Below are 12,186 nucleotides of genomic sequence, written 5' to 3'. Positions count from 1 at the left end.
CACTCATGCCACTCAGTAGTACTAGGAAACAAGAAACCCCTATAATATGTACATAGCTTTTCTAAATCTTATTAACTCTTCCAGAAATGGATATACCTACATGACTACTGTATATTTTATTTCTCTGCACAATATGATAGTTTTTCTAGAAGAAGTTTTGGATCAAACTTCCCATACTAAAACTATAATTCTACATAGGGCACTGCAAAGTCTATAGGCATGTAAACTATGGTAATGGAAAGATACAGAACAAATAGACTAGCCATTTTTGTAGGTGCATGTGGTGTTTGACTATTTTAATCCTGAGCAGGGAATAGATTTAAATACAGAAAACCAAGAATTTATGTAATGACTGCCTGGAAAGAAAGGATTTTGTCTTATCTTATTTAGAGTTTTAGATACAGATTGAGAATCACTAGTCTGAAATCTGAAATGCTCAAAAATTAGAAGCTCTGAGTGCAGACATGTTGCCACAGGAGGCAAACTCCATACCTGCCCTCAGGTGCTCTGCAATTAAAAATGTGTGTGCACTCACAAAGACATGGCACGGAATGAGCTTCAGGTGTGTGTGGAATATAAACGCCTTTCATGAGTAGACTTGGGTCCCCATGCACAAGGCATGTCATTGTGTATACACCAACGTTCCCAAATCCAGAAAAACTGGGCATCTGAAACACTCCTGGTCCCCAGCACTTAGAATCGGGTGACATAACCTGTGTGTTGAATTTGAAAGCCCTTTCAGTGTGGAAGAAGCAGAGGGATTGTGCCCACAGGGTACCTTCTTGATCTCCCTGGTCAGCATGCACCTCTCGATCCTCAGGACAGTGGATATGTCAATGTGTTCCCTAGAGATGGAGTTGAGCCAGGTGGTGAAGCTGTCCACCATTGCCAGGAACAGCACCCAGGTGAACTTCAAGATGTTGAATATCCTCTTGATGATATTATCTGGAGGAAGAAACACAAGATTGCAAGGGAACAGAACACCATGGCTACCGTGCTGTCCTGTGGCACAGTGGGGGTTTAACTGGAGCCAGGCCTGGTGTCTGCCCTGCACCCTGGGAAGCAGTGGGGCCCCTGATCTTCAATGTGACATGGAGGACGCCTATAGCAAGAAGGCCACGTGGGGACTTACACATGTAGGGGCCAAAACAAGGCCAAAGGAGGGTGGAATTTGTAATGTTTGACCAAATATCAGTCAAAATGGGTTCAACTGCAGTTGTCCCTCAAAAAAAAGGAGATTGTTCTAGGACCCTGTGAACAACAGATTGTACAGTGTTCAAGTCAAAAGGGTGCAGCGTTTGCACACATCCTCCTGTATGCTCTCAGTCATCTGTAGATGACATGATATCTGATGCAATGCAATTGCCAGGTAAGCAATTGTCATACTGGGTTTTTTTAGGAAATAAGGACAAGGAAGAATGTCTGTACATGTTCAGTGTGGATGCAGTTGTTTCCTGAATCTTTCTGATCTGCAGTTGGTTGAATCTGTGAGAAAAGGAACTGTCATACATGGAGGGCTGACCCTAACAGGTTTACTAAGGTAGAGACTGCATTTAAAGATGACTCTGTCATTGGTTCTGGACTGATAGTCTGTCCAGCTCCTCAGGGCTTTGGAGGGCCTTCTGGTTTTCTCCTGTTCTTCACCATTGACTCTTCTCACTGCACGTGCCTTGCAGTTAGACCACAGCAGAACTGTCACTAGACAGCTCAGTGCACAGAGTGAGTCTGTGCCATCCCTGGGTCTCCATCACGCTCACACTGCATTGTGCTAACTATGGCTTCTGCAAAGGTGTCACTCATCCCCTGTCAGCAGAAGCCCTGAGGTTCCCCATGTCCTTGGGTCTTTGTCCTTGTCCAGGACCAGGGAGCTGGAGAGCTGCAATGTGGGAGCTGAGCTGACTTCCCTGAGCTCAGGTCGTGGACAGCTGCCCAGGTCCACAGAGGGTTAAGCCTGAGCTCCCTGACATCGTGGAAGGCAGAGGAGGTAGCATAGTGGCGACCTCGCCTTTTGGAATCTTCATCAGCCTCAGAGAAGAAGGAAATCCTGTCATTGTGACAACATGGGTGAACGCTGAGGACATATGTCAAATAAAATAAGCCAGATGCAGAAAATCATATGCTACAGGACCCACACGTGGAACCCACAGAAGCAGAGGTGGGCAGGCGCGGGGAAGGAGCTTGTGCAGCTGCAGGCGGCAGCAACGTGGAAGGTCACTGGCTTGGAGGGATCAAGGACTGTACAGGCCTGAGGTGTACCACAAGGACCAGCTAAGGGTGCCGTATTGTATTCTGGGAATCTGCTACGCAGCCCACTTGAGGTGCCTTTTCCACACACACAGGGTCACCACGGGAGGTGTGGCAGGCTGATTTGCTCGAACAGTCACTACCTCACCATGTATATGGAAACTGCATGTCATGCACCGTGAACAAACATTCCAACAAGAGAAGAAAAGTGAGTGTGGCCCACTACCATGTGACCTGCCTGCCCTGCTCACTCAGGTAGACCAGGCCTCCTCAGCCCGTGGCTGCAGGGTTGCTGAGCCCGACCCACTGCGGGCAGGCCTGACATCCATGACCTATTCTTGCTCTCCACTAACCCCTCTCTGCTCCGAAGGCCACAATGTGAGTCAGAGTTGGATTTGTAAAGAAAAAGTACAGCCACTTCTGAAGTAGGTGGCCTAAGAGGAAAGCATAACTTCTCTCAAAGATTTGCTCTTTTCAAAAGGAGAAGCATCACAGGCAGCTTAGCTGTGAACTTCCTGGCCTCTGGACAAAGTCCAGATGGGCCAGCTGGAGACAAAGAAGAGCTCAACATTTTTATCCAGCAACAGATGGGGTTTGGAGGTACCAGCTGGACCCCAGGAAGACAGTTGGTGGTCTGGGAAAGGAGTTGGGAGAAAGACCTGGAGAGAAGGCCCTGGGCTGCCCATGTCAGCCAGGCGCCGGAGCAACAGCAGGGCGGAATTGTGATGTCTCACGGTCCCTGTGAAAGTGTTTCCTGCCACCTCTGCCTCTCCTGAACCTCTGCAACCATATCCCACATCACAATCTGACACAGATAGTGAGGGCCTGCTTGGCTGAGCCAAGATGCACAGGTGGAGAACAGTGGCCACAGAGGCTGAAGGCAGCGACTGCACCACAGAAGGCGTTGGAGCCCAGGGACATCAACCCCTGGGCTGTTCTCTCCACTTCCTGTCCTCCCAGGGACCGTCTCCAGCCAGCGTGTCACCCACACCAGTGTGGACAGAGCCTCGGGTTGCTCAGTGTAGATTTGAGAGGGAAGGTGGCCCCTGGAGGTTGAAGGACCCACAAGTGAGCAGCTCCTTATTTTTCTGATGACTTATTTTTTGTCCTAACCACAATTATTTCCTTAGAAGTGGTGAAGAGGAACTGTACTGCTTCACTCTTCTCCCAATGTGGACCTGATGTTAGAAGTAAGATGGCGGCACTTCAGAGGTGAACAATGCACGCTGGGACGCCCCGTCACTGACGCAGAGTTAGGGTTTAAATTTTACCTGTATTTAACCACCGAGGTGGTAGGGCAGAGGCATTCAGAGCACAGACTCCGGACCCAGACTCCTTGCTATTGAGCCCTAGCCCTTTGTGGACGTATAGGCCTGGAGAAGTTAGTGCATCTCACTCTACCTCAGTTTCCTTATCTGTTAAGTGGCAACAAGAGTTTTTGAGGGGGTTGAACCAGTTGATATGGCTATAGGTCTTGGAAAAGGGCCTGGAAAACAAGATAGGTATCTAATGGGTCAGTTACTAATAGCAAACAAAGCTTTCAGGAAAACAGAATATCCAGTTTCATGGATCCAGTTATCTGGAAAAGGAGGGTGTCGGGGAAGGACCATGAAGGTGTGAGGGTGCCTCCTACAAGTCTCACTTAGTGCCAACTGGAGTCTCAGATGGAGTCTGGGAAGCTCAGGGAGGGGCTGTGTGCAAACCTGGAGAAGCTGTTGGGGAACTGTTTTGGTTCTCCTGTTTGCTTCTCATCCTTCCTGGAGAAAACGTCTCCAAATCACGTGCTTGGTAAAACCCAAGCAGTACCTCGACTGGGCCTGAAGTTTGCAGATGAGGGTCCTGTCCCTTGGTGCTGTGGCATCTCTAGCAAGTGGCTCCATGGGACCTGGTTTCCCCTTTTACTGTAGGGCCACAGGACCCCAGCTTCTAGAGCACTTTCCACTCCCACATCTGCTCACCTGTCGCTTAATTCCTTCCTTCAGTGCTTCTACAAACAATAAAGGACTGAATATTTCGAAATAGCTAAAAGAATTTTGAATGTTCCCAACACAAAGAAATGACAAATGTTTGCAGTGATGGATGTGTTACCACCCAAATTCCATCAGCACACATGGTAGACACGTAGCTAGATATCACCCTGCACCCCTGAAAATGCACAATTATTATATATCAACTAAAAAGTAAATGTAAAAGATGATGCAAGACAATAAAGATTGATTGCCAGTTCTCTTCCTGCCATTAATCTGATGACTTCCAGGGGACACTGGGATTTGTTCACTAAAATTCTCTCCTGGGCACTTGCACAGAGGACTTTTCAAACAGACACTAACCCAGCATTCCACCCAGCAGCACAAAGGCCAGGGGTGCTTCTGGAGCCGCTGCAGTGGAGATGAGATAAGAGGGATGCTGGTTATTTAGCCGCGGTCCCGAGACAGAGCTGGTGCATTACTTTTCAGGAGCCTTCCATATGTGACTCCTGGGAAGCTCTCATTTCCACACTCCCCACGGCACACGCCTGTCTTTAGCCTGTTACCTGGTCCATCAGACTTCTTTTTGACTGGTTCGTCTTCTCGGTCTTCCCATTCCACCGCACCTGTCGAGGTGTGCCACAAAGATGAGTTAGGTGCCTTCGGTAACGAAATGCCAACGCTACTTTTCTAGATTAACAGGAAATGTATAATTCAAGGTAGGGCATTCTGACTATTTTAAGAGTTCCTGGGGAAACATAAGAATGCAATGTTCAAGTTTTTTTAAAAAATCATTTTCTTATTGGTGCAGTAGAGTTACGCATGGCAGTGGGTCTTGGTGTGGCACGTTCCAACATGAACAACCTGATGGACCTCACCCAGCCCCCTTCGTTCTCCCTCGCTCCCGGCTGCCCTTCCTCTGCTCTGTTCACGGTCTCCCCTCTATTTTCAGGATTCCTTCCCGCCCCCTTTTCCCTCTGGTTTCCACAGAGAAACTGCATAGCTCTTGACTTTCTGAGTCTGGTTTACTTCACGCACCCTAATGCTCCAGGGTTCAGATGTTCTTCACTGCAGAGTTAGAATTACATGTACTGGTCAACTCTGGCTGGCTGATATTATTAGAAGACAGCTTATGAGTTGTGCCTGGTCTTTGTATCTTTAATAGTTTGAAAGGTCTGCATAGAGTAATATTTTGTGCATGTAACAATTATGTTAAATTCAAATGTTAATGGGACAGAGCTCAGCCCCTTGGTGTACTTCCTACGGCCACTTTCACTCCACCTGGTAGAGTTGAGCAGCAGCTGAAACCACAGACTGCAAAACCTAAAACATGTACTATCTGCTCCTTCACAGAAAAAGTTTGCCAACTCCAGATGTACACTATGAAATCTTAATTTTTGATTCTTTGGAATGATGTTAACACATTTTGGTTTGCAGTATCTGAATAAGACACCACAAGGTTTCAGTTTGTTTCTTATCCTATAATTTAAGGTTAAAATTGTCAGATCTAGCAAGTAAAAATACAGGACACTCAGTTAACTTGAACGTTTGACTTTCAGATGAACAAGAAAAGCTTTTAATATAGGCATATTTCATAAAATTTGTGCAAATTATACTTAAGCTAAACATCATTTATTCCTTAATTAGAAAATTCAAATTTAACTGGGTTTCTTGTGCCTTATCTGGAAGCCCTCTTAGAGCAAATTTGAAAAGATGATATGACTTCAGTTAACATTTTCAAACTTACTGTCTGGTCAATCTTATGATCCCACCTCATTTTCTACAGCTGCTTATTTCCTGTTTGGTCAGCAAAGCCAACCTGCTCTTTAGTCTTCAGACAGGACCTTGGGCCTTTGGCCAGGGTGCCACTCTGTGCACGCTGCATCTCTGACTCGCTGGAGCACAAGCAATCCTGTCTCCTCCTGCTCCCCACTGTTTCGTCTGTGCTTAGGGTTTCAGTGGGGTTTGCAGTTCCTGGGCCATCAGGATTCCTTTTCCTGCATTTGTCTTTGGGCTGGTTAAGACAGAGGGCGCTAGAGCCCAGGGTCTGGGATGGCCTCTAGACCCACTACTTCCTGAATGGCTGTGTGACCTCAGGCACATTACTTCCCTCTCTGGGGCTGTCCCTGCCCATGTGCAAGACAGGCTAACTAAAAGGCCCCTGGGCTGTGGCAAGGAGTCCACAGCCACTGTGAGGAAGCACTGAATAGCACCTGCCCCTCAGGACACACTGTGCTTCCCATGTCCAGAGGGACGTGGAGGAAATGTCACCTTGATCTAGAAAGTGCCCAGTAGAACTTCCTTTGGGGTGTGAGTTGTCTTTAGGTCATTGCTGTCTCTGGTTTGCAGGTAAGCAGCACAGCGCCTGCACTTGAAATCATCTTTATGACATGCAATGCTGAGCCAACGGCAAGATGACCAGGGACACATTCTTGGAACTGGCCAAAAAGTGTTGGAAGAACAAGTGCTTGGGAATAACAAGGGTAGTGAGGGTAGTTTGCCTCGTTAAATAGTGAAGCTAACTGCATAGCTGCTAGACTCATAAGCACGTGGCTCAGTGCTTCAGCAGGAGAGTGCAGCAGAACACGGAGCCCCAGTCACACCGGAGGACAAGCAGAGCTCAGTACCCACCAGAGTGGATCTTAACTCCAATAATGAGAAGACACACTTCATAAGTAGGGGCAACATAATTACACATCCATGTGAGAGTTTAAAAATCATTTCTATTTCCTGGAATAACTAAAAATTTAAGATATAAATAAACTGAGTAGGAAATAGAGAAAAACATGTGCTTAATTTTGAGGTGAATATTAGGCACATCAATGTCCTTAAAATTACAATGAGAAATTGAGACACATGACATCAAAAGTTAAAACTGGTTCAGCTACAGCATACTATCACCAAGTCAGACTGTGAGTAATGAGCAAGAAGAACATGTGTGACACACGAGAGAGGACAGTGTGCCTAGCAGTGACACCAGCTGAGAGGAAGGAGCCAGCCTCCCAGCAGAGCTATGGGGAATAGCACCGTGTTCACAGCTCAGATCACCTAGAAGACAGGAGACAAGAATGCCCAGGCCTGTCAGCCAGGAAGTCCACTAAACTCAGATGAAAACGAAAGCCATTTCCATTTCTCAGAAAGATGAAGCTGTGGCAAGAGGAAGCCCTTGCACCAGACTTGTAGGAATCCAGGTGCTGAGCCCTCCTGGAAGATGTCTGTTACAGTGAAGAGCCATGTCCCTCAGCCCGGTGTCACTGCTTCTGAGAACTGACTCCTATTGTGTGGGAAACGCACATTCTATCTTTGCTAAACATTTAAAGACACTCACATGTGACTATAGGTCAGTTTTTTTGCAAGGACACCTATTACAGCATTGAGCATTATGGCAAAAATCTGGATGCTACCCTATGTCCATTAAGGATGATGCAATTGAATAAATGATGCATATCTGTACTATAGAATCTCTGACAGCCATTAAGAAAAGATGATACAGGTTCATAAATACTTAATTGGAGAAAAGTTCTGGGGATGCTATTAACAACAGTACAGGAGAGACTCATGGAGCATCAGCTCAGTTTTGAAAAGCCCATAAAGGAGACTTTTGCATGTAACAAAGGAGTAGAAGCAAAGCCAGGGGGTGAGGAGTTGCCCCTTCGGTGCTAGATCCCAAGGGTGGGGCCTGGGCCAATTGTGGCCTGCCTCCCTGCCACTGATTGCTTGGAGTGTGTGTTGCTTTTGTCTTTTGAAACTAAGTAAAATAACATTAAAGTTGCCAGGACATATCAGGGGGAAGAAAGATCAAAAAGTAGAGAGGTTTTGCAACTAAAGTTACATTAGAAAATTATACCCCATTTGATTCAAATGTATGATATGTCAAGATCATTGTATTGTCATGAGCAACTAATAAAAAAAAGCAAATATGTTTCTTCTTATTTTTGACTACCTTTTTAATTTTACAAGAAATTTGTAGATACATTTTCTTTGTAAATAATCAAAACAAAACACTTAATCTTGACCATATACTGTCTCTCCACTCTCCCAGAAGTGACCACTGCCACTAGGTACTGAGTGTCCTTCCCAATCTCCCTCTTGCTTGCAGACACCAGCACATTACATGTATCCATTAAAATACCAGGGCGTTGTTTCCTTTGTTTCGTGAATGGTTTCATTACGTGCATGTAGTTTTGCAAAGAGTCTTTTTTCACTTAATAATATGCTGGGGATTGTTCTCCATGCTGATTCAAAGCCATTTGTGTCATTTTAAAATCACTGAACAGTATGATATCGTCTATTGATAACACAAATTCATTCAATTCTTTTTTAAATTCTTTTTTAGTTATACATGGACACAGTATCTTTATTTTGTTTATTTATTTTTATGTGGTGCTGAGGATGGAACCCAGGGTCTCACACGTGGGAGGCAAGCGCTCTACCGCTGAGCCACAACCCTAGCCCTCAATGTTTCTTTGTATGAACATTTAGGATGTTTCTAAATTTTTGTTATTAACCCATACGTCAGATGGATATTCTCAGACGTGAACTTGTGCACATGTACAGACATTCCTTCATCTAAGCCACACACCCACTGGTGCGACTGAGCCGTATTACAACATGGACCTTTGAAAATAATAGATTCTTACGCGTGGCCCTTCCAGCACCACTCCAGGCTGGTGCGAGTACATCCCTTCCCACCAACCCCAAATCTGTGACATGTTTTGTCCTTTGCTGATCCAACAGGTAAAAATAATTTAAAAAGCCAGTATGTCTACATATTTAGTTTGTGTTTCTCATATTACTAGTGAGACTTGGCACCTGGGGGGCATTTTGGTTTTCTGGTCTATGAATTATTTTTCATAGCATTTTGTTTATTGGGTTGAACTTTTCTTTTATGCTTTTTAGGCATTCTTAACACATCCAAAATACTAGTCTTCCGTGTGATACGTGTGTGTGTGTGTGTGTGTGTGTGTGTGTGTGTGTGTGTGTGAGAGAGAGAGATGAAACTATGATCCTGAGCATGCAGCTTGCACTTCAACTTGGCTTTGGTGTTTCATGATGCTTTTTCTCCTTAGAAATGTGTTTAGGTCCTATGTCTTGGCATAATGTTGAACTGAATGTTGGCAATAAGTTATCTTTCTCTTTTTCCTTACTAACTATTTTTTCCATAATGTTATTTGTGTATTAGATAATGTTGTCTATTTTTTTTTATTCCTGAGTATTATTTAAATGTATACCCCACACCTTTATTTTCTGAATCAAATTGCTGAAGGTTCAGTCTTTCTTATTGACTTTTTCCAAGAGCAGCTTTAACTTAACTCTCAGGCCTCCTCTTTTGTTTCTTTTTTGGTTACTTAGTATCACCTAAAATTAGTTTCTTGCCTTCTGTTTTCTTAGGATTGACCTTGCTCTGTCTCCCCTCCCATCTTATGGTATTTATCTTAACCTGTCACTGTACCCAGCGGTGAGTGCTAAGGGACAAATGAGAGCCTCCTGGAGCTAAGGGGTGTCCTCCCTGCCATCTGCCCCTGCAGGGCCATCTGCTTCAGGGCCAAGGGCCAGGGCGCTGGCCCCAGCTGCTGCCCCTTCCACACTCACCCACCCCAGAGCCTTTCCGTCTTCACTTCTGCTCTTCTCTTGCAGACTTTTTCTTATCTTTCCGCCTCTGGCGAAGTGCTGTTTTAGGGTCAGTAATCCAGGCTTGATAGACAAACTGAAGGGAGAAAGTTCAATTATTTCCTGGCCTTTTAATAATTCGAAATGGAAAGACCAGGGACCTACATAAAGCTTCCTAACTCGGGGAGATCAGCACTATGTTCTAATAGACCCTCACCTCCTTCTAAGTTGCTTAGGGAACTTGTGATAAGTTGATTAGGGCCTTGATAAATTGCTAAGGCTGGCTTGGAACTTGCAATCCTCTTGCCTCAGCTCCCCGAGGGTCTGGGATGATAGGTGTGTGAGATCTGCATGACCTCATCCCTCAGCAGATGACTTTTTAAAAGTAAGACCACCAGACAACCAGACTCCTCTGCCTATGCTGAGCTGGTGGGGGCTGTTCCCATCATCTTGAGATGTAACAGGAAAACAGATGTTATGGGCACATATTTCATTTGGTGTCACAGAGAATCATGAGATAGACTTTGGGTATGTACAAACAATCATTTCTCCAAGTCCCAATTACCACAGCCATTTGTGACCCTAAATTTCTGAGTCTTCACTACACATAGTAGGAGCATCTGGAAGCCTCACTAAGTGATTCTCCCATCACTCGGAAACTTCTGAGTCGAAAACCAGTGCTTCTCTGTGATCTTACATTGGAGAAATGGTCTTGCCCATTCCAGGCTCCCCCTGGGCATGACAGCTCTTTCCAGCAACTTGAGAAAGGGCCTTGCAAATGGATTAGTATTTTTAGAGGAAAATAAATGATAGCAAGGTCAAACAGTTATTTCAGAATAGCATGGAAGAACACCTGTGGTACTTTTGGTTGTCTTTTGTTATTTGCATTCAAGAGCTGAAAAAAGTGACATTAACATATTATGACGGATAATCAGGAAAGAGCAATTTTGAACAGCCTCCCACTAAGTCCCCAGAGTCATGCAGAAGAAATGAAAAGAACAACCTGACACACCAAGTCAGCCATCTAGAAACCAGGAAGCCAGGCAGGCATGCTCAACATGCAGCACAAACACGGGTCTCAGGGAAGCTGGGGTTTCCATGGTGATGATTAAGTCAAACAGTTTTGTGGGAGCTCTTATAAACCCAGATAGTTTCATTTTATTCTAGATTATTTTCAGGTTTCTGGAGTCTTTGAAAAACACAGCATAAATAAATCACTGGTATTGTGTTGTCAGGAGAAAATAAAGAGGGACTCAACTTTTCCATATGAGCAGGAAAGGGCCACAGGCTGAGAAAGAACACTTCCTGTTTTCTCAGAGATAGAAATCTAAGTTGGGCAATTAACATAGATGCAAAATATGTATCATTTCTGGGTGACAAACCCAGGAGGTAGAAAATATTTCCTATTTTTTTTGTCAAAAACATATTTAATAAGATGAGAAGATGAAATGGAATTTGAAGAAGGACAAGGTAAAGGGATTTGCAGTCACTGGGTGTGTTGACTGAGAATTCTGTCAAGGCTGGCTTTCAGGTTTAGTACCGTAAGAAGCAAACTTGCCTCAGTGCAACACGGGATGTTTTTAAAAGAATGTGACCTACTAAACATTCCAGAAATTTTCAGGTATAAGAGCAACATATAGTGACATTTCCTTTAAGAAAAAAGTGTTACGACAATATTGTTTTAAATAATGAAAGAATCCCCCAAAGAGAAAATAAATAGGTAACTAGGATTTGTGAGTGTGGCAGGGCCACCAGTTGGAGGAACTCTTTACTCTGTAGAAAAATAAAGAGTTGGGAGGGGAAGGTAGGATGAGGGAGACCAAGGGCAGCGCTGGGCCTCACCCTGTCCCTGCAGCAGGGCCTCTGGCGGGGCTCCGCTGGGGTCCTGCAGTCATGCAAGACATACCCAGGGTGAGAAGTCAGATTTTGCTAACCGTGTGTGTGTGTGTGTGTGTGTGTGTGTGTGTGTGTGTGTGTGTTTATTTTTTATTTTTTTGTACTGGGGATTGAGCCCAGGGGCACTCTACCACTGAGCTACACACCCGTATCCCTAGCCCTTTTTTCTTTTTTCTTTTGAGAGAAGGTCTTGCTAAGTTGCTGAACTTGCAATCCTCTTGCTTCAGCCTCCTGAGTCGCTGGGACCACAGGCCTGCACCACCATGCCTGGCTCAGGTAAGTCATCTTAATATGGATGTTGTGACAATTCCAGAAAGGTCTTATCGGTTTTGCCTTGGTCTGACTAGTTCAGACAAATGTTGCTGAGAGAGGAAACATTCCAACTGAAGAGATGGAAGGTTCTTCCTGGACTTTCTGGTTGTTACTTTGTAGCTGTAAGTGTCTGTCATCAACTGGGCTGGTCTGTCTG

At 44.9% G+C, this 12,186-nt stretch overlaps 1 protein-coding gene and 1 long non-coding RNA gene across 3 annotated transcripts in view; one reads left to right on the top strand and one right to left on the bottom strand.

Annotated features, from left to right (window-relative positions):
- The window catches only part of LOC308631933, a 253,708-nt gene that overhangs the window by 148,007 nt on the left and 93,515 nt on the right, over positions 1-12,186 (top strand). The gene's annotated exons all lie outside the window — the stretch shown is intronic.
- The window catches only part of LOC308632035 (piezo-type mechanosensitive ion channel component 2-like), a gene marked incomplete at both ends in the record, with an annotated part of 90,415 nt that overhangs the window by 11,197 nt on the left and 67,032 nt on the right, over positions 1-12,186 (bottom strand). Inside the window, 4 exon segments of the mRNA XM_081263691.1 lie at positions 779-945; positions 4,778-4,837; positions 9,804-9,825; positions 9,829-9,918. Coding sequence (XP_081119817.1) covers positions 779-945; positions 4,778-4,837; positions 9,804-9,825; positions 9,829-9,918 — 339 coding nt within the window.

This window comes from Spermophilus citellus, assembly GCF_964194105.1.
Source record: "Spermophilus citellus genome assembly, chromosome: 12".
Lineage (NCBI taxonomy): Eukaryota > Metazoa > Chordata > Mammalia > Rodentia > Sciuridae > Spermophilus > Spermophilus citellus.
The sequence above is the reverse complement of the archived record's forward strand: the minus strand, read 5'-3'. Positions and strand labels throughout refer to the sequence as shown.